Here is a 27,833-nt window from a genome sequence, read left to right as displayed (position 1 = left end):
TAAAAAAATATATTTTATGATTATAAATAACGTATGATTTTATTTTTGTAAGGTATTTGATTCTAAATTTAATGTATTTGATACTAAATTTAGGTAACTGAAGGTAAAATTCGACCTTAATTATAACTAATTCTAATTTCGCACCCAAATCAGTCTTCTAATCAATCTCTTTTGAGAATTTATTCCTCGTGTAAACTATAACATGATTAGGCGTGTGTCCGACGAGTGTCGGGTGTCCGGGTGTCGGACACGGTGTCGGACACGGGACAGCTAGTTAGGAGGAGTGTCCGTGCTACCTAGGTCACTACTTCATACTCTCCATTGTTTTTCCCTACATTACCCCTTGTAACAATTACCCTCATTCCAAGTAATCCCTAAGTCTACAGCAGATCAGAGCAGATACTACATGTGTGAAAGAAAATTGTTCTCTATTTTAACATAAATGTACGTATAGATGCATGCATATGCAGATTCTTGTCAATCATGATCTCGATTTCCAAGATGAATGTTGAAAGAAGAAATGCCAGCAGGGGAGTTACAAACCAAATTTCTGATAATGAAAATAGTGGTGCTTTAATAATGCATGTTTTTATGTTAATGTAAGAACGACTTATACAACTATTTGTGAATAAGTAAATAGAAAAATGAGATGGCGGGGGTGCAAAATTCTATAAAAGGAACAAGATCAATAAAATAGCTAATTTAACTTGCCAAATAATTCAATAAATAAAATAAAACAGTTCATTTGAAGAGCATGAACTCTATAAAATTCAGAAAATGATAAATTACTGAAACAATCATGGTAAAAAAAAAAAAAAAAAAACTAAAAATTGTAATGAAGACAAGGATAGAAAAAAACCACTCCCTATTTTGTTTGAAAAATCCCTCAACCGTTTGCATTATATCGACTTTTATATTATACCGACCTTGTAGCTTCTTTTACGTCGAAAGTATATTTGCACTTGGTCAGTTATTGGTTAAATCTTAAAAAGCAAATAAATCCTTGCCTGGCAATTGTATAACTTAATATAAAGCTGTAAAAAATCCTTAGATGATTCAATTACCATCTTTCTTGCTTTCTTCCCAAAAATCACACATTTCTTGAGGATTTTAAACGTACATGTATATTTATGTACACACATATTTACGACCTTACTTGAACACAATATATACACATTTTACTCATATACATATATGCATATACATATATTTTCATGCATATCTTAATATCTTCCAGTAATGCCAGCCTAGATTTCCTTAAGAGTTATGTCTCATTTCATTGAAGATTGACTAATTGAACAACAGAAAATCAAGGAATACCAATTCAGTACAAAAAAAAGGGTACTTGTAACTGAGGAACCAAAAACTGCACTAAATTAACTTCATATACACTAATGATCATAAATTAAACAGTAAACTCTTTGATGGCTTCCTATAAAAGAAAATTAGGAAAGATAATTACCTCACCTTCACGCTAAAAAAGGGCAAGTAATTTGCTATAAATTCGTCTTCACCCAAGTCTGTTTTCCACACCTCGTCTTCCTTCAACTTCTCGCCCTATCTCTCTCCGCCAATCCTTCTGTAATTCAATCAAAATATTTAATCACCCTCTCGTTATGGCTACAAATGGCTGGAACTTGGCTTGCTTTGGTAGGGACCAATCTAGGCCATATCAAACTGGTTCGAGTTCTACCATGACAGCGTGTCGAATATGTGACAAACTATTCCTAAGTACTGTCTCTCTATTAGAGCACTATGAGTCCCATCAAGGTGATTTTGTCAATCAAAGGCAAAATCAAATTCCTCAGAGGCCTAATATTTGGGACTTTCATAGAGAGAGGAGCACCTCGTTTCAACAATGGGCCCCCCAACAAAGGCCCCACCCGTATTTTCCAAGCGGATACCAGGCCACTTCCTCGTTTCATGTTCCTACACAAAACCCATTTCTTGTTCCTACAGAAAATCCATTTCTTGTTCCTACACAAAACCCACAAGTGACCCATCCAAGATCGCACCTGGTGATAAGTGGTTCGGGAGGAAGAAATTTGGGTGCCAGTGCCAGTCAGCTGGTCATTAATAGGCCAGCGGAGACTCCCCGATCACTACTTGGACCCCCCGTGAGACTTGAATATCAGAAAGGATATGATGAAACTGCAGACAAGAGAACAAAATGGTACCTTGGTCAGTTGGAGCGGCCAATCCCAAAGATCATCAACCAGGGAAATCGTACCAGAAGCCATGGCACATCTTATCGATTCTGAAATGTTAAGAATTTAAGATAGAGTGAATTGTATTCCTTGCCTTTTTTTCTTTTCTGTTGTTTTTTTTTTTTTTACCCAGAATATCTTTGTTTCAGTAGCACAGACAAGTTTAGGATTCCCCAATGTACTTCATGACTCCCCTTGGTGTCTTTTCTTGATATAAATTTTCCATTTTATTTGCAATCTAAATCTATGAAACTAAAGAAAGGCACTACGTTGCTACCTCTTCACTTTTCCCTCAAATATCCGTGTAGAACACTGAATAAATACGTTGTACATACACTTGATTTTTATTTTAGACCAAAAACACGATTTTTCTAAAATCAGCAGAGTGCTATGTACAGATATGTGATACAAAATCTGCAAGTGATACACTGGCTATTAATCAACACTATATTTATTGATGAATCAGGCAGAAAGATGAATCATCTATATTAACAAGGAGTACAAATTAGTGTTGCGTTCTTAATCTTAAAAAAGGCCAACTTCAGCTTGTTAGTTTAAATAGTTTGCACCTCAAAAAAGGTATCTTTCTTAGCCAGACACATCTGTCGCATTCTCCGTGACAAATTCACCTGAGAACTATGCTGTGCACGTCATAATTGACCAATAAAAAAATGAGTTCAAAGTCCAGACTGACTGTTTAACACAAAAACCAAGTTTCCCAACCTTTATTACATTGACACTTTACTTTGGCTTGTGTGTTGCATATCCCACTCTTCAGCCATCCAATACAACTTTGACACTTCATTTTAGTCCTAATACTTGAAAAAATTTCACAAAAGTAGTCGTGCCTGACACTTCAGTATGCTAGGTGAGTCACAGTTACGTAGGTTACGAGCATGGCAATGAGGACATGTGCTAAAAATACAAATCACGGATGGTTAGATACATGGGCCTCTCCTGAGACTGTTCAGATAGAGATTACCTATCGAAGGTTCTTTTTTGGGATAAAAAAAAAGCGCTGTACGTCCAGAAACTAGGACACGTTTAAGATGGCTTCCTGCAAATACTTACTAGTGTCGATTGAAAACCAGAGCAAGTAACATATTGGCAGATGACCACACTCCAGTCTTCCGACCTGAGTTCAAAGGGTATATACAGAGCCAACATCCTGACACAATTACACCAGGCACGCTGACCACCAAAGCCCAACAGAACATGAATACTTCAAATAAAAATAGCTTTTTTTTCAGAAAAAAAAAAAAAAAAAAAAAAAAAAAAAAAAGGAAGAAAAACTGTTTGCACTTGGGGCAATATAAGTTTAATCACATGCTATCCTCTATGGCATTATGAGAAATATTAAATGACACAAATAGCGCTTCCAGTAGATTAAATTAAACTAATATCCAAAGTTTGACGACTCATCCACATTTACTATGAGGTACGGGGTATTAAATATAATCAGTTCAGTGATTCATGCACCAAAATGGTATTACTGTGACTCACAATTGACATATAAAATTTCTTCTAATGCACCAAAATGGTATTACTGTGACTCACTGACCTTTAGTTATATCTAATAAAGGGAATAATTAATACTCCGTATAATTTAATAATCTACTGAGTTGGATTAGTCTGATAATCTATAAAACAAGTATCATGACACATGGCAATGCATTGCCCTGCATCTTAAGCTCCTTGATTTATGTGAAAGCCTAATCAAATATATCTCAGTAACATAGCATCAGACGTAGGTAACTAGTCACTAACAGAAATCAAGCCCAATGTTTCATAAAACTAGCAAGATTTCTCAAGTTTCCTTCCATAACTAACTTGGACAAAATGCATCAAGCCATTAAGTCAATAAACATAAACCACTAGAACACGTGAACAGTCGTAGCAGATGAACTCTTTAAATGCTAAATGCTGTACACAACGATTACATAACTCCAAGCCATCTTAAATTACTTGCTGATTTGCTGGGTTAGTGTCTCTCAGACAGCCAGCCAAACTAATCTGCTAGGTCAACGCAATTCTTTATGAGTCATTCTTTCACGAAAGCAAATTGTTCTACGCCATGGTTTCCAACACACCTGTCGTCTTGCAACTTCTCTCTTTTATATTAATGAAGGAAAAGCACAACAATTCAAATGGAAACGGACAATTGCACAACAGCCACCTACACCTTTCTCTTACATCACGTTAGGAAACGCCCCAAAAGGCCCTTTTTCTTACACCTGCTAGCTATGCAGATGGCCTACACAATCTGGCAATGAATGCTGATATTTAATTTTTCAACGATGAAATTTTATTGCTAGAGAAACAATAAATGTGCAATTGTGTCATGTCTGAAATAAAATGTTGATACTATATAAACAAAACACAAATCACCAGATAGAATAGCTTTGTAATAAGTTTTTTACCTTTCGTGTTACTCTGGTATCTCATGTCGATCTTTTTCACCGTGACTTTGGTTGGACACACCTCTCCACAAGGGCAACTATACGTAGCCCAATACTTTTGCAGGCAATGTAGCTTCACCTCGATTGACATTAAGGGTATCACTCGTCATGTTAACAATCACAGGTTAGAAGCTTCAGTTCGCTTCCATAGTTTACATCAAAGGGGGATAACTCGGCAATTGAGAGAAAGAAACCTGTTTTTCAACCCTTTCCGTCAGTTACTGTGATCCCCAACCCAGCCTCCTGCAATTATTTCAGGAAACAACATTCAAATGCATCCAAGCACACAAGATACAGAAACATTGAGAAGATCTGGCCAGGCTCATATGCATCCAAGCACACAATATACAGAAACATTGAGAAGACATGGCCAGACAGAGAGAAGTAACAACGCTTTTTTAATGCCTTTAATAGACCAGCTCGAACATCCCGTTCCAGTAATACTAGATCTTGACAGTGACCAGAATGTTGATCTCACTCTGCGACTCTGAGTACTGGTACGACTAAGGTTCTGTTTGGATTGAAGGTAATTGTTATAGGAGTAATGATTAATGAAGGTCAAATAAAGGAGAAAATAAGGGAAATGAAGGTATTATAGGAATATAAAGGGGTCAAGAGGACAAGCTAAAGGGGTAAGAAATGCATACATTGCCCTTGTGGAGGCGGGTAAGTATTGCTTTTACCCCTCTCTTCATTTCTACCTCTATCAACCACCACCACTACGTCCTACTCTCCGCTGTTTTTCATTCCATTATTCCTTGTAACCATTACCCTCATTCCAAGTAATCCCTAAGACTTACAGCAGATCAGGGCAGATATTACCTATATGAAAGAAAGTTGTTCTCTATTGTAACATAAATGTATATGTATAGATTCATGCATTATGAAGACTCTTGTCAATCGTGATCTCGATTTCCCAAGATGAACGTCGAAAAAAGAAATGCCAGCAAGGGAGTTACAAACCAAATTTCTGATAATGAAAATAGTGGTGCCTTAATTACATAATCTAGTTGTTTTCAAGTTCCCATATTCGAGTTGTTAGTTTCTTAAATGGTCCACACAATTTTGCATAAGCGCAAGTGCATGTGTCAAACAAACTGAATCTGCATAAGAACTAGAATGCGTGAATCACGTCTTGATGGTAATTCACAAACTAATTGTTTGTAGAATCAAATTACCTACAAATTTAACCCTCTCAACAATTGTAAATCATCTAAAGGTTCCATTTAAAACACAAGACATGTAATGAAAGAAGCACACAGTTCTATAGCAGAGTCTACCTCAGCTTGCACACTGGCAAACAAAGAACGCAACTAAGAATAGGAGAACAAAAGAAACCCACTAGTTAAAAATCACGTTGTACGAAAGCGTAAAATGATCTCTCAAACCACTCATAGATAGTTGATGTTGACATCATTTCAAGAGCCAACAATGGCAGGTTTTGTACTCATAGATAGTTGATGTTGACATCATTTCAAGAGCCAACAATGGCAGGTTTTGTACAGTGTTTAGCTATAGAGAACTAACCTCATCATGACATCCTAATCAATGACATATTAGTACACGTACTTCTGGTTATTGAGTGATTCCCCGTGATGATTTCAAATACACTTCATTCACAGTCACAAACTTTGTTGGCTCACAAGGTGCCACAAAATCGATTGAAACGTAGGGTAAAATAGCTACAGCTAAATAAGCATACTACAGACCACATGGTATTTTGTTTTTAGAAAAGTTCGACATATCGTACAACGTATGAACGTTTTGGAGTAAGATATCAGAGTTCTCATGAAAGAGTAAAAATGAGAAAGATTAGTACATTGGTTTCCTAAAATAACTTACTCCCATACAGTATTAACATAGGGAATGAGTAAGGAAATGCTGAATTACATGATTAAAATACTGTCCAACACACCACCAATTCAGTTAATGAACTGCATGACGGAAGTCCCGAAGTGTAGTTTAGCGGTCTACTAGTGTACATCCTGGTTGAAGAATGTGCCGTCATCCAATGCACAAAAGCTGAATAGAAGCAAATATAAATCCATTAAATGATGACTTATTGATGTATTGGTTCCATTACTAAGAACTAAGAAGAGAAGAGAAAAGAAGACAAAAAGGGTTTCACATCAAACAATGGCAGGAGCTAATCATGATGTCGTAGAACTGTTGATCGGCTTAAAAACCTTACAGTTACCCCAAAATGCTGACAATATGCAGCTTAACAGGCAAACACAAAAATGCATTTGAAATCTGTATTTTTTACATGCTAAAACTATTAAAAATCAATCAACACGTAGATACAGGATACTCTCTGTTAATCGAGGAAATGATGATAATAGATAAAAGATAAATTCCCATATGTAGAATGGAAGTATAGACTTAGTTTACACTTTACCCACGTCGGTGAATCCAAAAAAAAAAAAAAAAAAAAAAAAACAATTCCATTTTGGACAAGATATCTATGTGACAAAAGAAAAGAAAAAAAATCACTAAAATGTCTTATTCATACACGAAAGTTATTGATCATGTTCGACAGATAATATTCTTGTTTTCAAAGTCCACAAACGGATACAAAACCTGAAGTTTCTTGCCTAAACTGAGAAAATTATGAGAGAAAACTATCCGAATCGCTAAGAAATAACCAGAAGCCGATCCATCGCCTATATCAGCCGTTACAGACAAGGTAAATTCATAGACTTGTACATTAACACTAACAATCGATCTTCAACTAAATCTCACGCCCATGCCCCTCATGTGGGATTCTGGAAACATATCACATACAAGTATTATCTATTCAAACCCATTCTAGTGAACCAAGTGAAATTTTCACATTTTGAATTCATCATATCATGATGCATAACATATAAAAAGACAATGGGTATCGGAAATCGATCCTCTCCATTTCTTTTCTCTCCATTTCCTCTCACAAAACATTACTATATTATATATTTCAATCCCATTCATTTACCTTTTTATTGTCAGATAAATCTACAACCATCCGATCGAGCACAGATTTAATCAGAACCATTGAGAAGTAATGGACCTCCATTTTTTTGAGAAATGGAGAGGATCTTACTCATGGGTATCCACAAAATCACAAATTATAATCTTTGTTCAACTGATCTACTCCCTCTATCCTAATCAATTGTTTACCTCTGATTAAGATATCCCTCACCGAGAATAAAAAGGTAAACAAATGATTGAGACGGAGGAAGTATATTTATATTTACACCAGCACATCTAAAGCATATCCCCCTTAATCCAGATAATTAACAGTAAATTTAAAAGAAATAAATCAAACAAGGGGAAAATTGGGGATTATTTTCTCTTTTAATTTTTTTTTTCTTCAATCCCTAAAACCCACATGATCAATAACACATAAACACAAAACAATCAAACAAATGTCCATCAAAGTTCATAACTTTACGCTAATTTTATGTTTAAAGTTAGTTAATTGCATGCAAAGACCAGTTCATGATTTAATAATAAAAATGGCAAAGTCTAAACAACAACATTACCCTAGTGCCTCAATGACTTCGCAAATTGCGGGATAAAGGGGGTCGGATGTATGCAGCGTTACCTTGAGTGATTAAAAATAAGTGAGAGAGATAGAGAGATAAAATCACCTCAGAAGTGTAGGAGACAACCCAGGAGTTTGCAATTGATTCAGAAAAAAGAATTGTGTAACTGAAGAAAGAAAATAATTGAGATGAAGAAAGTTAGTTAATGTACTTAATTAATTACATACTTGGTTTATATTAAGTCATTAAGAAACCTAGTCAAGAGGTTTTGTAGATAAGTTTAATCGCCAGGATTTCCTGATTAGGAAGGGGGCGAAAATTTCAAGATTATGGTGAGCGAGTAATTTCATAAGGTAAATTTGAAAAAATAAATCGAAAATCTAATTCGAACTTGATTTTTCGATTTTCAAGGGAAAAGCGCCCATTAAAGAGTTATTTGGGTCAAAATCAATATAAAATGGTCACAAAAAAACAATTCTCTAAAAAGGAGTATGAATAATGGTATTTCAATAACATAGTGAGAAGACAATAATCATAGAGTTCAAGCTATTTATGCATAACAACATATTCCTAAACTAGTATAATAGGTAGTAAATATCAAGCATAACCTAATAGTAATGAATGATAATTTTCTAAATTAACATCTTCCTTCAACATGGCAAATTAAAAAAGTTTAATGCGTCAACTCTAAAAAGGAAATTTCACATTAGTCTCAAGTTTGCATTCTCTTCCCAAAATATTTTCTTGCATTATCTTATTAGAGTACAAAGGTTGATCAAGAAAGATCTTCTAAATTCCGTGTCCCACCCTACTGGCGGATCTGGGAGGGAAAGTGAGGCAAGTCTTCACATAACCCAAAAATGTCAAATATATATTAGTTAGTTTCCCATATATGAAATCTAATATTAGTAGTGTAGTCGTAAGTGTAGGGAACTTATAACCTCCAACCCAGGTTCGATCCCCACTAACAACTTTATTTTGTTTTTTAATTTGCTTTTTGGTTCTATTAGCTTTAAAATATGAGAACATTTAATGATTTGCACCTTTTTCATTGCTTATTTTTATCTATGTAAGATATACTTTTATTTGTTTTTTATTTTGCTTTTTTGTCCTATTAGCTTTAAAATATGAGAACATTTAATGATATGCACTTTTTTCTTGCTTATTTTTATCTATGTAAGATATATTTTTATTTCCAGTATTCTTTAGAAATATATGTAGACTTTTGCGATATTTAATCATGTATGTATGTCAATAAAAGAGTACAAATACGTAATTAAACGCAAAATAATATTAGAACTACGGCAAAAAAAAATTGTGCCACCTCAAACCTAAATTCCTGCATCCGCCCTTGTCCCACTCCACACATTTTGACACATCAACACTTTAGCATGTGTTGCATATTTTTTATTTGCAGCAAGTGACGTGTCAAAAGATAAGTGAAGTGACACATAAAATGGGACACAAAAGTAGGACAGTGGATCTTTACTCAAAGGCTGATGAATATTTATTAAAATGGTCCCAAATTTAGGCCAGTTTTAGGTCATGGATTAAAACTTAAAATTTCATCTGTGTAGTTCAGAAATTTACTAGTTATATTCGTTAGTATACTAAACACAAATCTACAATTTCAGTATGTTCTTTACCAAACAATTTATATAGTCGATTAATTGTCAAATAAGTTAAACTTTTAAATATGTCAAAAATGGTGTGTTTACCATACCACACAAGGCCGAAAACTTTCTTCATATACTCCAAGATTTTATACAAAAAATTGATAAAACCAATTCAGTATCAATATAATCAAAGACAAAACGTAAATAAAACATGTCACTAGAATTAGATACTTTAGCCGGGCTTTTCATCCTCTTTGAAACCATTAGTTTTAGTTTACGTTTTTATTTATGATTTTAAAAACGGTATATCTTTACAGATATCATAACTATGCAGAAGTTTTAGTTTACGTTTTTATTTATGATTTTAAAAACGGTGTATCTTTTCAGATATCAGAACTATGCAGAGTATAAAGTTTGCGCAACCCTGGTTCTGACTCCCTCGACCAATGAGGAATTTAAACGTCGAGGTAAAATTTTGGATATTATTTCTTAATTTTTGATATTTTATCAATAATTCACTCATCCAATTTCTAGTGAGTTGTTTACCTAGCCGAAAGCGGTGATTATGATTTATGATGCATCACTAAGGGCATTAGCAATAGAGGTTCATTAAGAGGTTTGTAGGATGACATGTCCATAATTTTAGAGGTTTGTCAACAAACCTTCTATTGTTGGTGATGAGTGTTGATGTTCATGGATGAGAGGGGTTACAAATTAGTAACCAGGTTTGTGGAGAGAGAATGTGAGAGGAGAAAAAAAGATATAGTGGCCATGATATAAACCTCAAGAGGTTTGTTTGTTGTTTAGGAGGTTTGTAGGTAAATGAGTTTGTATATTAGCTTATGTGGCATGAGAACAAACCTCTTAGAGGTTTGTCTATTGCTAATGCCCTAAGCAGACATTGCAAATTCCAAACGATCAATTCTGTAACAACTAGGAGAAAGCAAGAGCACCTCCTATCCATTTAATGATTCCATTCGCTTAACCTAGGAATCTTGATTTTGTATCATGTATAACTCAAGATTCAAGAATATATCAGCTAACCACCGAAACATAAACTTCATCAAACATACATCGGCTCGACAGCACAAAACCTTCCAGCCAATATTGATTACTTTGGCAAACATGTATTGGTAACACAATAAAAATCCATTGAGTACGGAGCAATCTGACAATAGATTCGTGCACAAAACTGTTTCTAAACACCTCAACGGCCAAAATAACATAAGATGAAATGAAATCTTGCATCCTACACAATTTAAGCTTAAGCAGCTTGCTTCTTCAACTTTGTAAGCTCCTGCCTCACAACTCCGGCTTTCTGCATTGTCAATACAACATAAATTTTAAAAAAGCAAGCGAAATGCTAAACTCGGTACTTCGGAAATGCAAGAGACCAAGAATTTAACCACAATGTCCACAAATACTGGATAAAGCAGAGCAATAGTAAACCGTACGATAACATACCAGTGACTGTTCACTTTCAAGCGAGAGAAGTCGTAATTAGTTGGTGTACAATGTAAATAGAAACTAAAATAACCTATTGACTACAAAGGGGGGAAATGGGATATCTTTCAATCAAAGTTATTCCTTTAGCTTGGCATTTTTAGTTACTAAGCTATGCGGGTGAAGGATCAACCAAATACAGGAAACTATAAATCTCCTTGCAGTTAATATCCAAAAAATTTATTAAGTAAATGAAGACAATTAAACTTGCACAAGCACGAATTCAATTGAAATTTAGCAGGCTAATTGCCGCTTTACATGATTATTGCTAGAAACCATTTTCAGGTCAACTAATTGATTGTACACAAATACAGGAACCCAAATAGGGAAATAGCTATTTTTAAGTTCACTAATTGATTGCGCACATAAATATAGTCAAGTTTGCCTGAATCAATATGAATAGGCAAAGCAGACATCTAATACGCAAGCAATACACCCATAATAGAGCAGCTGATAAAAAATATATAGAATACGCTTGAATCAATTGGTGATTCAACAACGTAGCAAATTCGGTAACCTATCAACATAGTTGAAGCAGAAAGATATTATAAAAATTAAATTTGGATCAGTGAACTACGAACCTTGATCTTGGCCAACATGATCTTGAACCTGTCAAAGTCATTGAGGGCAGCTCTTTTCTGCTGAACAATCAGCTTCCTTCCCCATGAGCTGTTCTCCCACTTGTTCTTAACATCTGGATAATAAATGCGTATTAATCACATACTGAGCACATCACAAAATACTTTAGCCATTAAACACTAGCGCATGGACAATATCACTATACCAGCAGCATCCATGGCAGCAATCAAAGTTGATTTCTTGGGCACCTTCTCGATTTGAACAGTTATGTCAGTCAATGAAAGCCTCTTCAAGTTCATTTGACCTCTGACCATATCGGGGGCATCGACTAGAACCTGTCATTCATTCAAAACCAAACAACAATGGAGTTAGACCAGGAATGCTTTGAATCATCCAAATTCACGTTCAATTCTCATAAACACTGACAACATTATCAAACAACTTTAAGGGGACACACAAGTGACAAGGTAGGGAGGGGGAAATACAGACATACCCTCTCATGTCAAGGCTTACGGAATGTTGGGATGAAACATAATGAGTATACATTTTTCAAAATCCCTCACTTATCTCGAACGACTGTATACAATTGATAGGAATGAACCCGAAGGGAGTATAACATTCACAAATAAATTTAAAAAATTGTGTCCTTTTGCTAAATTTTAACAAATGACTCCTACTTCGCAATTAAGAAAATCATGACTGCTTTAGTAAGCTATTTGCCAAGTCTATCATAATCTAAAACCAAAGAATCGTGATTCTTTAGCTTCCTTGGAGGCTTGGACACAGAAAAGCTCAATTAAACTAAAATCTACAACACATTTCAACAAACAGCACCTGCATCATTTCATGATTAAGCGGCGAAAAAGGACAAACTTCCTTTTCCACCATTAATGTTTATGTTGCACAAACACACATACGCACACTATCGTTTGCTTATGTTACTATAAGTCCACCTATATTAATCCAAATACAATCAAATCAAACATTCATTAATTTGAATAGAGTAACATTATTAATCTCCTAAACCACTAATCAAGTTACGCAATATCTTGTTTGATCTACGCATAACAGTTACTCCAGCCGTCCTAATAATTTGTATACTTCTTTATTCCTTATGAGCATATTTTAATCGAAAGTAAACAAATGATCGAGACGGAATAACTAATTCCAATATCACAACAGCGGATACCACTAGCAAATTAACAGCAAATAAATCAACCACCGATAACAAATTTCAGGTGTTTTAACAGCAAAACTGACAAAATTAATCATAGAAGAGCAAATTAAAGTGAATTAAAAAAAATGAAGAAAAACTTACTCGGTTTTGATCGATGACATCAACGATGACGACAAGGCGACCATACTCTTTACCATAGTTAACAAGAGCAACTCTTCCGACCTCAACGTACCTCTTGAACGGCTACATTTCATGAAAACAACAAAATAAACGCAATTAATCAGATAAAAACGACGACGTTACGGTAATCAAAACCGAAGATTTATCGGAAATGTGAATCCATGGCGGCGATTGCGGCGGAGAGGGAGTGATTACCATTTTCGGCGGCGAGGAGAGAGAATGCGAGTGAAAAGAGGTGAAATTGGGAAGCAAAATTAGGGCTTTTGGTTGCTGTTGTTTGGTTTATGTATGTAGGAAGAAGTGATGATAGGGTTTTTTGAGATTGTTTTGGGCTATTTGCGAATACAGATTAAGCTTCTAACTTGGCCCAACTTAGAGAGGCCCTTTTTTTTGTTTGGTTTAGTTCGGAGCTGGTAAACGGGTTATTCGGTTGGTATATAGATACTAGGGATGTCATTGGGCGGGGCGGTGGTGGATATAGGCTTTCCCGTACCTGTACCCGTACCCACCAAGAAAAACTCGTACCCATCCCCGCCCCAACACCCGTGGCGGGTACAAGTTTCCAAAACTATCCCCGCCCCAACGGGTGGAAATATAAAACCGTACCCGCCCCGCTTACCCATTAACCCGCTACACGATAATTTTATTCAATAAATTTTATCGTAAAAGTTGATTTAATCACTATTAATTTCCATTTTTTTGAATTTATCTTTATAATTTTATTTTTTCACTAAATAAGTTAGTAAAAATCTTTATAAAATAGTTTTTATTAACATTATATCTTAATTATAACTAAATAAGATTTATATAATTATCATAATCCTACTAGTTTTTTTAATGATTTGCGGGTAGGCGGGTATTAGGTGGGTAAGATGCAAATCCATCCCTGCCCCATGACCCATGGCGGGTACAATTTTCGTACCCGCACCCGCCCCACCACCCGCCAAATCTCTACCCATCCCCGCCCCAACTGGGGCGGATGCGGGAAGGTACCCACTTGTACCCGTCCCGCTGACAACCCTAATAGATACATAATAATTGATTTTTATATATCTGATGTATTTTGTGTTGGTTTGTGTTTGAGTATGTGTTATGTGATATTTATCTCGATTGTGAGAATTATTCGGTTGACACGTCAGCTTAGAGAATATTCAAGTTATTTTTTTTAAAATTATTATTTTCTTAGAAAGATAATCTGTATATGTATATGTATATATGTTATTCTGGATCCATAAAATCAATTTAGTATCAAGTAGTATATGAGTGTTAGATTAATATTGATTAGATCAGATTTGGTAAAATTTAAATCAGGCACTCATCAAATCAATTATCTTCGCATTTCTTATCATCTCCAGGTATGTTCATGTTATTTGGATTAGATTAGTTCTTTAGAATTTACGGGCAATAAGCCAATAACAGATAACGTGGCTCAATAAAACAAACTCAAACACGGAAAAATGATCCAAAATAATTTTGGGGTTTATCACCGATTGATTATAGAAGGGAGAGGCTAAAGTTATTTATATACCATGTGTTTTTAGTTACGTAATTTCACAAATTTCCATGTTGTTTTGATATGTTGTTGTCCACCAGATTATCCAAAACATACAATGGTGAAGTAATCAACTTTAAATAAAACATAGTTTCAATTAAATTTGTTCGATCGCACATTCGAAAAATATGAATAGTCTTGCATGGGATCGACTTATGAACTTAAAATAAACGAGTTGAAAAGAATGAGAAAGTCTTGCATGAGACCGACCTATCAAATTTAAATAAACGAGTTGAAAGGAATGAAAAAGTCTACGTGTACACAAGAATTTTAGCGTTTGAATTAAGAAAAATTAAACTACTACAATAACATTTCTAGAGGATTTTTAGCTGGCAATTTCACATTAAACCAAATAAACCAATAAACTTATTTTTCCCTTGAAAACATTTAACAATCATTTACAAAATGCCTCCCATTTCATTACCATTTTCCTCTCTTTTAATTAATCAAAACACATGATACATTGTTCAAATTTGTTATTTCTTACAAATACCCTTTAATTTCTAGCAGAGGCCAGCTTCACATTTATCATTTACAATTTCACAAATATATCGATTCATGAATTTTATCATTGTTTTTAAATGATATATAGAAAACTATTGGAGTTTTCTTAAATATTTTGATATTTTCATGTACTTCCGATCCTTTTCCGTGATAGAAAGAAGATAATACATCAATATCCCAATTTTTTTTAGGTATGGATGCTACTTTTGCATGCACATATTTGCATTATATTCCATTTAAAAATAACATACGTATTAATCTAAGCATTATTGGAATATATTTTCTCATTTCCTAGATTGACAAATGTTTAGGCCTTGGTATTAAATTGTGGTTTGAGACTTCATCTTAGAATCGGTCGTCACAACCTCATCTCAACCTCTTCACTATATTACAATCGTTACATCCTCAAATGTGATCCTTGTAACCTGAAAACGTTGATAACTTGGTCGCATATTGGTGTCACATGCAATATTTTACACCGTGGTCAAGGCAAACCGCAGATGCTTGTTTATGCTATGCATTCAAAAAAACAGCACATAAATCAGGTCAACTCAAGACAACAAACAAGAGAAACTATCCATTTTTCATTACAAAAGTCTATTTTGTTTAAATCTGCTTAAATTATTTTTGTTAATGGGTCTTCGTGGTCTGCAATTTAAAAGAGAGAACCAAATAAAATATATTCATATCCGACTAGTGATTTAGTTCCAAGTCTCTCCGTCTCAATCATTCATTTTTCTCGAAAGAGAGTATATTTATATTCACAAATTTTATGCATGCCAATGCCACCTCCTACCCTGTTTCATTCAATCATTCCCTAGGGAAGATCTTATTAATTATATGAAAAAATAATGTAAATGAATTATTTTCTGTAAGACATACAACCAACATTGCATGAATGAATGAACAGTTTTTTCCTTCCCTTTTGCAGATATAACATCCTAAATTCCTACAATAGAGTAACATAATATTTTCATTAGAGCATTTGTCATTGTTCTTCGACATATCGAAAACTCGAAGAACGACATATATTCGCAGGCATCAATACAATGTCGAATAAGGTGAAGGGACTTCTAAAAGGTCTAAGATACATTTCACAAATATTCGGTATGTAATCTTCACCCTTTTATAATAAAATCCGTCATTTCAAACCTTTTTTTCTCGTCGATCATATTATTTTTAATTTAATGTGTGGAATATAATATGTAGAAGAGGAGGAAGATGAGCCCGAAATGCAAATTGGGTGTCCTACTGATGTCAAACATGTTGCCCATATTGGATGGGATGGTCCAGCTGCAAGTTCACCTAGTTGGGCAAGAAACTAACACCTCCCTTAAACATATACTCCGTCCGTCCCGGTCATTTATTTACTATTTATATTATTTGTGAGTGATATTTTAATCAAAGATAAACAAATGACTTGGACGGAGGAAGTATACTTTTCTTTTCTTAATTATTGTCGTAAATAATAGGCGGAGCCAGGATTTAAAGCTAGCGGGGGCGAAAAATTTCAGCGGGTGAAGAGGTTATTCTATTAGGCAACCTCGAAAAAATTCGGAAATTTTAACTAAAAATTTTGAAATTTTCCAACGCCAGCGAAGGCGGGCGCCCCTGCTAGCCCCCCGGGCTCCACCACTCACTCGTAACTCGTAATGTATGTTATTTGTTCTCTTGTATGACAACTACTTACATGTATTTTCACAGATTCAGAAATTTAAAGATGGAGAAGGACCTCCAAATGGTATGAATAATTAACAATATATAATTTGCGCAATGTCGTTTTTATGGGTCTGATTGGAGTCCTCGGAAGGGTAATATTGATGCAGACGGGTTTTGAACATGCCTTACCAATTTTAACATTGTACCATAAATTTTCGGATTGTACTTTCACTTTGGTGATATAACTAAAGATTTCATTGCAAAACCGCGATAAAGTGAAATTAACCCAAACCTTTTTTTTTTCGCGGAAATTTTCTTACTTTACTAACAACAGTAATGTATCAGAATTTATCACATTGGACTGCAATTGGTCATGTAGGTGGTGATCAGCAGAATGGTTCAAGCGCCAGTGATCCAAGGCCCGCGGACCAAGAAAAACGGGTCACAGCCCGGTCAGGCGCCTCAACCCTCGAGCCGTCCCCATCAAAACGACGGTCTGACAAACCCAGAGGAGCAAGGAGGCACACTTCAGCAGGGACCAGTGCTGCTGACTCCCCTAAAAGGTCATCAACATCAGAAACCGCACCCTCAAGCTCAAAAACTTCGCGTAGAAGAAAAACCAAGACCTCATCCAAGTCCAACTCCACATCCACGACATCCGACTTATCCCCTTCGGATTCAATGCCAGGCCCAAAATCCCGAGATCGATCAGGATCAGGTAGTAGTATGTTGAAAAGCAATGATACATGTTCTGAAGTAGATCAGAATGCAATGGATGATAAAGCTGGTAGACGAATTCGTGCCATGTAAATTACTATATTCCCATTTCGTGGAATTAGCTTCATTTGTCATTTTTTTTTCCGCCACATAGTCGAATGAGGCTAATTTGCAGAAATAGATGCTACAGACTAACGCCGCTCCTTTGTCCTGCCCTCTCCCTTCCCTTTTGAATCACTGGGTATTTTTTATATGTAAATAGAATAGTACTCCGTAGCTTCTTGAACGCGATTCAGTTCATCTGATTGTCTGTAGGAGCAGTTAGAAATTCCCAAAGGATGTTTAATGTTCAGAAATACATCAGCAATTACAGTATACCAGGATTTTTTTTATATATCTTTCCGAGTTTTTCTTTCCCTGATAACAAGTCAGGGACTTAATTTACTGCAGTATTTTCTGTGTTTTCTGTCTGCGAAGATGGGTTCATTAGTTTCGTTCTAATGAAATCCGTATATGACTGCCACGACTTTACCAGTCCGAAACTTCTTCTGTAAGAGCAAAAAATCTAGTGCTTTTAGAGGAGAAAACAATGCAGAAATGCAGTAATAAAGATTGAAGATGATTGACAAACATGCATTAAGTCATAAACCCAGAAGAACTGTGTACAGACAATTCACATCAGTTGGTGATACAAAAGTTGGGCATACAATATGAGTACATAGGTTTTTGTACTTCTAACATCGACGAACAGTGATATAAGGAGTGGAACCTAGATTAGAGACTAGGCATGGGGATAAATCCTCATTATGACTTACTTTCTTCAGGCAAGAAAGTGGAGTTGCAGGAAGCTGAAGCTTGTTCTCCAAAGAAGTAAATGGTAGCAGAGACGGGCATTGACCTCCCTTCAATGGGCGTAAGCACGCCAGGTGGCCTCCTAGTTGGGTGTTGCATGTTGGCAGTTTACTCGCTAGCATGGTTGCTTCCTTCTCTTTGGAAATGGGCGCACCTGTCGGATCCTGCAATCATTTCCAAACACAAAAACAGTTTACTTCAAAGAAATCTGCTGAACAAGAAAGATCAGGAACAAAAAGTGATGGCCTGAAAGAACAGTTTTGTTCACTTTTGGCTCGGGATGAGTCATTTTAGGGTTTGCGTCAGGATAGTTTTGCCAAGTCTACTAGCTGTTACAGAAATCAGTTGGAATGAGGTAAATAGAGCAGCAGTAAAATGTTATGGCATACCCCTAATGACAGGAATGTAAAATCCTGCTTGTCGACTCCGAGGTGAATTTCTATCAGTTTCCTAAGATCAGCTAATGTAGCATCCTTCACAACCTTGAGCTTGTTGATAAACTTGCCATGGTTATCCTTGGTTGCTTCCCATTTGACATAGACTTCAATCAGAACTGTACTATCATCGACGACATCTTTAGCCGGGTCCATATTCTCCTTCAGAGGCTCAGATACTTGTTTTACTAAGGGAATTTCTGTGATCTTTTCTGGTGTAGTTTTGAACAAAGACTCTGACCGGATAGGAGAGTAATTATCGAGTCCATTACCCAACTTAGGACCCACATCAGCAGCTTCCTCAGCACACACAGGGGTTCTCTGAGAGAGTTCCCTGTAATTTCCACAGAGTGTAAATATGTTCTGAATCCTGGTTTTCCTAGAGGAAGGAGTGAGTTGAACATCTGGTGTCGAAACTTTCTTTTCCTCAATTACTTTTTTCTCAACCTCATAGTCCTCAGCCTCGGTCTCATCCTCCTCGAAAACAGTGCTTAGGTATGTCCTGTCAGCAACTGTAGGCCCCACACTGAAGAGATTATTAGTTGGAGACTGTCCAATTATCCTGACTTCCCGCGAATATGATTCTTGATCTCCAGTATCAATCTCCATAGACTTCAGCATTCCGGGATCTTCATCAGCGTAAACTTCCTTGAGACGTCTAGCTAGACCAATTCCTTCCAGATCAACACCACTATCATCGCTACTGCCACTACTACAACCATCCCTAGAACGTGACAACTCAAGCTCCATTTCCTCCAACCTTTTTCTCAACATCTCAACTTCTTGTTGCTGTCTTTGCATCTTCTCTTCCATAGCTCTTTTCTCCATTTCGACATACTCGCTTGCCATTGTCCTGCACTCTTCTAACTGCTTGTTAAGTTCCTTTTTAAGCATTTCCATTCTCTCATTGACCTTCTCATTGATTTCCTCTTCACTTGCACCCCCAACCACCTTTGAACCTGCTTGGTCAAGCTTTGACCTTAGTTGGGAAACCTCTTCCTCCTTCTTCATTAGCTGCTTTCGGGCTTCATTGCACTCTTTCTCGCGCTGCTTGTTCTCCATTTGCAGCTTCATAATGAACTGATCCATTGCTGCAACTCTTGATCCCAGAATGACAGCAGATGATGAATCTTCACCATTGATTTTATCCTTTGGAGTGTGGGGACCACGGACAATGCATTTTGCCTTCGCTCCATACTCGAGGGTTGATATTGTTTTGTGCAACTCTTTTGGGTCTGGACTCGCGCACAAGATCATCAGTATCTTTGATTTGTCATCCTCGAAAGAGTCCTGCCAAAATTACCCAAAACCAGTCAAAGAGTTGGGATTGATGTTAAAAAACACGATATCACATTATTTTGAATTCAAGTTTTTTGAGCTACTGTACGGAAGTTCTATATACCTGCAGAAGCATAGTTAGCTTGCTGTCTCTGAAGGGTACATGAGAATCACCATTAGCAATAGACTCAACAACCCTCTTTAGGGCGATATTACCTTGATTAATCTTGGCAGTCTGTGAAAGAAAAGCGAACAATTTTACTTCATGTAAAAGTCAAGAATTAACTAAAAGAGTACAATATGAACAATGCAAAATCTTACCTGCATTTTTGCTTCAAATCCGACTTGGCCAGCTTGCTCAATATTCTCTGATCCTGCCATGTCAACAAGCATAAGCCTTCCTCCAACTGTCGGGACATCGAGAATTATCTGAAAAGGCAGGGATTCCATAAAAAGAGTCAAGATCTGCTTAAACAAGGATATGGTTCACAAGAAGTATAAACAAGAGGTCAATTATGATGCAAACCATGCAGTGACTTCTCGAGCTTCGATCATTCAAGTTTGTGCTTTTAACAATGCGTCTTTTTTCGACTTTCTGGATTTCTTTCAGGACTTTTCCTGCCTCATTTCCAGAAATAAAAGATGCATTTTTAGCTTTCTTTCCCATCACTTCCAGTTTCACCTGCAATAAGGATTTCTTTCCAGTTATCAATGAACACTCAAACTCATGCAATATGTAAGTTTTCATCAGCTTTGGAGTCTTGTTGAGTTCTTAATCAAGTATTTCAGATTGTCCAAACGGAAGAACGAATTCCAACTAGTGATTCGACCACAATTGAATCAGAAACCCGGAATACTTGAGATTTTGATTAGGCTTTGAGGAGGGAAAATGGATCCCTCCATTTCCCTCCAAACTCATTTGTTATCCAAATAAGGGATTTTAAGTCCCCTATTCTCCCTCCCTTTCTTTTCTCTCCAAATCCCTCAATCCAAACACACCCTTAAAGAGACGGTCTTACACGATAATTTTATGAGACCCCTACATTTATGCATTGAACATTTTTCATGTGTGAGACCGTCTCTTGAGAAACTAGCTGGGTTAATGCTAATACACACTTCCTAAGACACTAACAAACACAACAACTTATCTTACACAGACACCATAAACTCAGCAATCATCCATCACATCACAGAATTATACTAAGATATACAGTATAAAGATGCAAAATAAAGTAATAACTGAACAGTAATGCAGCACAAACTCGAAAAACGGGTTATGTGAGTTCAATACCCAACAAACAAAACAACCACGATGTCACAAACCCACAATACCATCAAAATTCAGGCACAACAATCATTATCATTACAGTATTAAGATGCAAAAATAAGGCAGTGAGGTAAAAATGTACTCCCTCCCTCCCGGTCATTTGTTGTCCTTTGATTTTGGCACAAAGACCAAGGAAAGGGAAAGAGGGCCAATTACTAAATGACAAGTGGAATAAATTGGGTGTGAATGATCAAATTACTCATCAAATTCATTCTTAAAATAGAAAGGACAACAAATGACTGAGACACCCCAAAATGGAAAAGGATAACAAATGACCGGGACAGAGGGAGTAAGCAGCAACATAATCACAAGCTCAAAAAAAATAGTTTTCAGGCAACAATCACCATGAAACAATGTAGAACTAATAATATACTCATGTAAACAAATGATTGAGACGGAGGGAGTAACGAAATAACAGAATTATACCTTAGAAGCACTTCCTTTAGACCAAAGAGTAAACCCACCACCACCTTTATCACAAGACAAAAGATCATAAATCTCCTCATTATAAATCTCCAAAACACTAACTTGCACAAACATCCCAATCCCGGCCGCGCCACCGCCTCCGCCACCACCCTCATCATTATTACCATCCTCTCCACCACCTAAAATATCCTTCAAAGACTTATAAACAATCCCAGGCTGCCTCAAACACCCAAACATAGTATGACTTTTACCCGAACCCGTAGGCCCATACATCATTATAGTACATTTAGCACCCATTTTAACCCCTAAGATTCTAGATTTAATAAACTTCTTGTAAAACCCTTCAAGGTCATCCTCCTCAGAAGATGACACCCCATCTAGCCTAAAATCACGGTACCCGACTTCCGTCTTTACCCGAATTGACTGCTTATCTGGGTTGATTTGGAACGAGTTCGCTGTCGGCAGTGGGTCCGGACCCGGACCCGGACCCGGATTGTTTCTGACCCGACCTAGGACTTCTACAGGGTGTTCTGCATTTTGATTATTTTGATGATTAGGGTTTTGTTGACAGATTCTTGAGGAATTGAAATTAATTCGCTGTTTTGATTGGGGTGTTCGGATTTGTGTAAAGTGTGTTTGATTTGATTTTGATGCTGGTGATGGTGTTGCTGTTGGTGCCATTTTTTCCCCCAATTTTTGAAATCAAGAATTAGGGTTTATACAATCAATCAATGTAATCTAATCTAATTGAGATTGAAAATGTGAAAAAGATTGAATCTTTGAATGTGGGTTTTGGAGAATTGATTGAAGAGAGCTGAAAGTGGGGAAAGAATGAATGATTGTAACGGAAAAAATGGAAAGAAATGATGTTAAAATTGGGAATAATATTTTATTGTGAATTTGAAAAGTGGAGAGAGCCGTTACAATGAGTGATCTTAACGGCTAGTTTTGTATAGGGTACTTAAAGTTGATTGTGCGGTGAAAATAGTGTATTTCTCGTGTCAAAGGTGGTGATCTCGTAAAAAAAATGTGGTGATCTCGTAAAATCCGTCTTATTTGAGAAGACTCGGTTATTTTAACGAACAAATGATTAATATAGAGTAATTACGTATTATGTCATTAGTTCACTACTTAAGTAAAATTTAAAAAGAATGACATATTAAAGAAATATATATTAACCCTAGCAATGAATGTACCTCGTATGTGAGGAAGTTTGTACAAGTGAAAGGGGAATTTAAGTTAGGATGATAATTTAAGTTAGGATGATATAAAAGTTTGAGTATGATTGGGGTGCATCAAAGTTTTACTCTCTTTGGTCTTTTCTCTTTGTTTTAGTCATTGACGAACTAGTAGTTTTCGTATTTTAAATTTCAATTTAATCTTCGTTTTTCTGAAAGAAATATCACTCAGAAGTTTTCACTTATGTAGAGATTTATTAAATAAGGTTCAATGATATTTTTGGAAAAGACTGTCTCGAAAGTTGTTACCTTCGTAGTATTTCGATTTAATTTTTTAAATTTTTATTGATATTTTATTGTTGGGTTGAGTAAAAGGTGGGAGAATCGAATCAAGAAAATCAAGTACTCCGTAGGTTTCATTGGGGGACTGCTAGGAGATTTTTTTTTTTTTGAAACTATTTTGTCACAATGGGTCCACGTCATTACTTTTTATTTTATTTTTCCAGTTTTTATACGAAACTGCTAAGAAACCTGCATTTGAACTACTCCGTAGGTTATCTTTAGCATATGAATCAAGAAAATCAAGTACTCGGTAGGTTATCTTTACCATTTGAGCTACGACGAAGCTCTTCTTTTTCGGTTCAAGAAATCTGCATTCACAAATCACAAGACAGGGAACTCGAGAACTGTAACATATAACATCTCTTGCTAAACATAGGAAAAACCTGTAAATTCACTCATGTCCACACATAATACTCATACATCACAGATATAGAAACATTTTCGCTCGTCGGATTCATGTACGGAGTATATAATTAAGATGAGTAAGTCATTAACATAGCGTAACTCTCCCGTCTTTATTCAATGTAATAAACTTACATACATGTCTAGTATAATGGTTTGGAGCTCTTTTAACATACGGAGTATATATTTACCAGTTTATTCATACACATGAATGATCGGCAAATCAATCCACAGATTGGAGATACAATGTCATATTAACATGAACCTAAGCGATGACAAAAACTCTAAGCTCCCCTCTGTCTCCTCTGGTGACACGGGTATCGGAATCCATATACGTGACTTCAAAATCACCACTTCCAGTGTTTGATGACGGCCTCAAAGAGTCTGGGATTCGAGGAATGTCTAGTGGTGGTAGCTGGGAGAAGTTCCCAGTAGTTTTCACTGTTGTTTTCTCGAATATGATTTTAATTTTTGAGGTCCCTGTAAGAGATTTGACAAAGTTTTGGAGATACGGCTGAAATTCGACCATGGATTAAGTGAAGCGTTTAGAAAATAAAATACCTTCAAGCTCAAACTTGTGTGCTAATGTAGCAGTCAGCTCAAGAGGGGGAAACGGCCATGGAGCACCTAACTCGATGTCCACAATGTTGTCAAAGTCCTTACTTACAACATCGATCCGTTGGAAAACCTGAGTAGAAAAACACATTTGTAAAACACACACTGACAAAACTCTAGAATAGGGAGAACTAGTGTTGATGATATCAGACCTGACCAAGGGTGATAGGCAGAAGCCTTCCAGTGGGAGGTCCAGGACGACTTCCACCTAAAGTGCGCGACGAGAAAGCACTGCTATATATCAGTTTCCATCTTCCTTGCAGTTTATCAAGCTCATCTTTAATAGATAAGTCTACAGGCCCAGCAGAAGCTTCAAGCTCTTTTGCAGCTTCATCTGCCTTCCTTAGATCATCTTCGCTTGCTGCAAGACCTCTATTTAGCCCAGAAACAGCACTCTGCGATAAAAGTATCCAATTTGTTATGAAACCAAACGTGTTACTGGCCTTCTGTCATTTAATGATGTACTCCGTATATTACCTTGTGTGCCCATGTTCAACATTCCACATTCGGACATGCTTACGACACTTAGACACCATATTACGCCTAAAATATGTGGCTTTTCATAAAATAGCCGAGTTGGACACTTGACAGCAACTTTATAGGATACTTGTAATTGAGTCCAATTAACATCGCTTGGACAAAAGTATTAGGCCACGGAGATGCATCAGCCATACCAGCCCTCTAAAATGGGACTCTCTGCGGCTTCTCCAGTTAGTCCCCAACAGATGGGAATAGTTAAAATTTTCGAAAGTTTGCCTTATGGCATTACTTTTTTTGTCCCCATTGAAATTTTTAGTCCTCCTAAATGCAAATACTGCCTCCGCGATCGGGACGGAGGAGTACATAATACCCAATCACACATACACGAAGTAATACTCATGACTTGGGTTTAAATCTCGTCAGCATCTAATCTACCGTAAAATGGTTTCATTCAGGGTGTGTTTGGATAGAGAGATTTGGAGAGAAAAGAAAGTGAGGGAGAGTAGTTTTAAAATAATAAAATCCCTTGTTAAGTTGTTAGCAAATAAGGGACTAAGGGTGGAGAGAAATGGAGGGGGAGGGATTTGGAGGGATCCATTTTCCCTCCTCCAAGACAAATCAAAATCTCTCCACAATAGACAAGATTTGGAGGGAAATTGTATCCAAACACTCACACCCCATTCCCCCTCCCCTTCCCTTCCCTCCCTTCCCCTTCCCTCCTTCCCCCTCCCCTCTCTTTCCCTCCACTTTTGCTATCCAAACAAACTCTCAAAGTTATCTAGTTTTCGATTGCAGCACAATAGATAGGTTTGAAGTTCTGAAACCAAGTTTCATACAACACAGTAACATGATATCGCAAACAGCAAACTAGGAACACATTTTCAGCAACATGTCAGCATCAAAATTCAGTATGAATGAAATTAAAAAACTGAGAGAATTACCCAATGCAATAACATCAACAAGACAACAGCCATTATAAGTAACATAATTAACCAAAAAAAATATAATTAAAAAGATAATTAAAAAAAGAGAAAATACCAATAATTTGAGCTTCAAAGAGGAAACAGAAGGATCAAGAAAAGAGGAAACTGGATCAAGATCAATTGACATCTTTTGTGACACTATACTAATTCTTCTATTCCTTTTACTGAATTGAACCCATTTCAAAGATTGAAACTTTTGACCAAAACAATGGAATTCCCTTGAAGAAGAGGATGATGATGTTGAAGGGTAAGATAGAGAAAGATGGGAGGAGGGTAGATTAGAGAGAATGAGGGAAGCCATTGTTATTAGCTTTGGAAGAAAATGGAAATATTTTTCAACAAGTGTTATAGTAGTTCATACTTCCATTTTTCCTTTCTTTTAACCCAAATTGGAAAAATTATTGTGTGGACTTTAACAATGGATATATTGAGGAGTCTAAATTGACTCAATTGATTGGTCTTTGGTAACCCACACACGGAGTATGAAATTGATTGGTCTTTGGTAACCCACACACGGAGTATGAAATTAGCCTATTAGGATGACCGCAAAATCTTATTTCAGATCGACACTTTTCCGTCTGAAATAAGACCGATAAAATGTTGTCATTTTTTAATAAAATGTAAGTAGTAAATTTAAAAAATGTTATCACTAAAGGTGTCACTTTTTACCCTGAAAATAGTGGGGGAAATAATGGTAACATGTTATTAGAAAAATACAAACATTTTACTGTCAAATGATAACATATTGTCTGTCTTATTTCAGACCAAAAGCAATGGTCTGAAGCAAAACGCACTGTAGGATGACATATTTCTAAGCCGACCTCGTAAAATTGCAATCGACCCGAATAACTTGATTTGAATGTAAATTGAGGACTTGAATTTAACTCGACCAAAATGTTTATTATTGGATATTAACGGTTATCCCTAAATAATTTGACAAGAATTCACTTAAAAATGATCCAAACCACGAAAAGATGAGAATTTGATCTTAAGGCTTTGTTTGAAAAAATTAGGTGAAAACTTTCCTGATAGTTGAAACCTAAAAAGGTAGATGATAAGATAGCTGGAAATTAAAAGCCGATAAAGTAGCTGATTATACCAAAATGTTTGACAAACTAGTTGAAAAGTAGCTGATTTTTAACAAAATGACATAAAAAGACATAATAAGTATTTAATATTAGAAATGAAGGGACAAAAAAAAAAAATAACATAAAACAGGTAGCTTATTTCCCAAATGCTACTCTCTAGGTAGCTTTTCATTTCACGTAAATTATTTATTAAATAAACTATTTGCCAAACACTTGTCAAACAAATAAGGCACCTGGAATTTTGATCAAATAAGCCACTTTGATAAAATAAGATACTTTATTTGTCTTGCCAAACACAGCTTAAACCGGTTGCACAAGATCTTATATAGAGTGTTATGAAAACCAAACCTAATAAATATACGACGATTTTTCCTTTTTTTTTTTTAATTGTAAATGCAACACCAATAACATAATTTTCGTTTTCGATATTTTACAACATGAAAAGTTTAGGGATGTTCGATTTTTATTCAACTATAAAAATTTCAATATCTAAATAAACATGTCTTATAATTTTGCGTCTTCTATAAATTAACTATCATATTTTATATTATGTGGTTCATTTAAATATTCTTATCAATTTGAAAGAGTGGGTAAATTAAATAATGCCCTCAATTTTGAAACAATTAAAACTCCCAATATATAAATTCTTGCACAATATAAACGTTTAGGTTTTGGATGATTGTTCATTGATGAGTAGTGTACAATATATATGGAGAATATAGCAACAAAATATTCAACATGTTAAAATTAG

General features: G+C 35.9%; 4 protein-coding genes and 1 long non-coding RNA gene across 6 annotated transcripts; 1 reads left to right on the top strand and 4 right to left on the bottom strand.

Annotated features, from left to right (window-relative positions):
- Nucleotides 1-1,462: 1,462 nt before the first annotated feature.
- LOC141656496 (uncharacterized) lies at nucleotides 1,463-8,384 on the bottom strand. Its single transcript, XR_012548512.1, has 5 exons — nucleotides 8,296-8,384; nucleotides 6,557-6,688; nucleotides 4,628-4,909; nucleotides 1,847-2,151; nucleotides 1,463-1,579 (listed from the first exon to the last, which is right to left on the bottom strand). It is a non-coding gene; the product is annotated as an uncharacterized LOC141656496 (long non-coding RNA).
- Nucleotides 8,385-10,865: 2,481 nt separating this feature from the next.
- LOC141656505 (large ribosomal subunit protein eL14z-like) lies at nucleotides 10,866-13,548 on the bottom strand. The gene is made up of 5 exons (XM_074463417.1): nucleotides 13,441-13,548; nucleotides 13,207-13,308; nucleotides 12,094-12,223; nucleotides 11,891-12,003; nucleotides 10,866-11,124 (listed from the first exon to the last, which is right to left on the bottom strand). The coding sequence occupies exons 1-5, from the start codon at nucleotides 13,441-13,443 to the stop codon at nucleotides 11,071-11,073; spliced, it is 402 nt and encodes a 133-aa protein (XP_074319518.1). The 5' UTR covers nucleotides 13,444-13,548; the 3' UTR covers nucleotides 10,866-11,070.
- A 1,622-nt stretch (nucleotides 13,549-15,170) lies between these two features.
- Nucleotides 15,171-18,069, top strand: LOC141656494 (uncharacterized). Its single transcript, XM_074463405.1, has 5 exons — nucleotides 15,171-15,492; nucleotides 16,233-16,408; nucleotides 16,511-16,614; nucleotides 17,006-17,042; nucleotides 17,340-18,069. Exons 2-5 carry the CDS (start codon nucleotides 16,351-16,353, stop codon nucleotides 17,768-17,770), a joined length of 630 nt encoding a protein of 209 aa, XP_074319506.1. The 5' UTR covers nucleotides 15,171-15,492; nucleotides 16,233-16,350; the 3' UTR covers nucleotides 17,771-18,069.
- Nucleotides 18,070-18,296: 227 nt separating this feature from the next.
- LOC141656493 (kinesin-like protein KIN-10A) lies at nucleotides 18,297-23,036 on the bottom strand. The gene is made up of 6 exons (XM_074463404.1): nucleotides 21,995-23,036; nucleotides 20,768-20,923; nucleotides 20,563-20,670; nucleotides 20,366-20,476; nucleotides 18,919-20,253; nucleotides 18,297-18,693 (listed from the first exon to the last, which is right to left on the bottom strand). The coding sequence occupies exons 1-6, from the start codon at nucleotides 22,673-22,675 to the stop codon at nucleotides 18,412-18,414; spliced, it is 2,673 nt and encodes an 890-aa protein (XP_074319505.1). The 5' UTR covers nucleotides 22,676-23,036; the 3' UTR covers nucleotides 18,297-18,411.
- An 805-nt stretch (nucleotides 23,037-23,841) lies between these two features.
- LOC141656492 (plastid-lipid-associated protein 6, chloroplastic) lies at nucleotides 23,842-26,408 on the bottom strand. Of its 2 annotated transcripts, XR_012548510.1 has the most exons (5): nucleotides 26,050-26,408; nucleotides 24,684-24,926; nucleotides 24,478-24,604; nucleotides 24,010-24,396; nucleotides 23,842-23,958 (listed from the first exon to the last, which is right to left on the bottom strand). XR_012548510.1 is itself a non-coding variant. In XM_074463403.1 (4 exons), exons 1-4 carry the CDS (start codon nucleotides 26,293-26,295, stop codon nucleotides 24,182-24,184), a joined length of 831 nt encoding a protein of 276 aa, XP_074319504.1. In that variant the 5' UTR covers nucleotides 26,296-26,408; the 3' UTR covers nucleotides 23,864-24,181. The 2 variants fall into 2 exon arrangements, 1 of the variants encoding a protein (XP_074319504.1); XM_074463403.1 differs by having other exon boundaries at nucleotides 23,864-24,396.
- Between the last annotated feature and the right edge of the window lie 1,425 nt (nucleotides 26,409-27,833).

This window comes from Silene latifolia, chromosome 5 (genome assembly GCF_048544455.1).
Source record: "Silene latifolia isolate original U9 population chromosome 5, ASM4854445v1, whole genome shotgun sequence".
In the NCBI taxonomy this organism is placed as follows: Eukaryota; Viridiplantae; Streptophyta; class Magnoliopsida; order Caryophyllales; family Caryophyllaceae; genus Silene; species Silene latifolia.
The sequence above is the reverse complement of the archived record's forward strand: the minus strand, read 5'-3'. Positions and strand labels throughout refer to the sequence as shown.

Excerpts from the sequence above, each read along its gene's own strand:
- LOC141656505 (XM_074463417.1), bottom strand. Across the intron at positions 12,004-12,093 it reads TGCTGCCATGGATGCTGCTG|ATGTTAAGAACAAGTGGGAG; the intron begins GTATAGTGATAT and ends TTTATTATCCAG. Across the intron at positions 11,125-11,890 it reads TCATGTTGGCCAAGATCAAG|AAAGCCGGAGTTGTGAGGCA; the intron begins GTTCGTAGTTCA and ends TTGACAATGCAG.
- LOC141656494 (XM_074463405.1), top strand. The coding sequence starts at position 16,351 with ATGTCGAATAAGGTGAAGGGACTTCTAAAAGGTCTAAGATACATTTCA. Across the intron at positions 16,409-16,510 it reads ATACATTTCACAAATATTCG|AAGAGGAGGAAGATGAGCCC; the intron begins GTATGTAATCTT and ends TATAATATGTAG. Across the intron at positions 17,043-17,339 it reads TGGAGAAGGACCTCCAAATG|GTGGTGATCAGCAGAATGGT; the intron begins GTATGAATAATT and ends TTGGTCATGTAG.
- LOC141656493 (XM_074463404.1), bottom strand. The coding sequence starts at position 22,675 with ATGGCACCAACAGCAACACCATCACCAGCATCAAAATCAAATCAAACA. Across the intron at positions 20,924-21,994 it reads CTAAAGGAAGTGCTTCTAAG|GTGAAACTGGAAGTGATGGG; the intron begins GTATAATTCTGT and ends TCCTTATTGCAG. Across the intron at positions 20,477-20,562 it reads GATTTGAAGCAAAAATGCAG|ACTGCCAAGATTAATCAAGG; the intron begins GTAAGATTTTGC and ends TTTCTTTCACAG.
- LOC141656492 (XM_074463403.1), bottom strand. The coding sequence starts at position 26,295 with ATGGCTTCCCTCATTCTCTCTAATCTACCCTCCTCCCATCTTTCTCTA. Across the intron at positions 24,605-24,683 it reads TGCCTATCACCCTTGGTCAG|GTTTTCCAACGGATCGATGT; the intron begins GTCTGATATCAT and ends TTTTCTACTCAG. Across the intron at positions 24,397-24,477 it reads ACACAAGTTTGAGCTTGAAG|GGACCTCAAAAATTAAAATC; the intron begins GTATTTTATTTT and ends AATCTCTTACAG.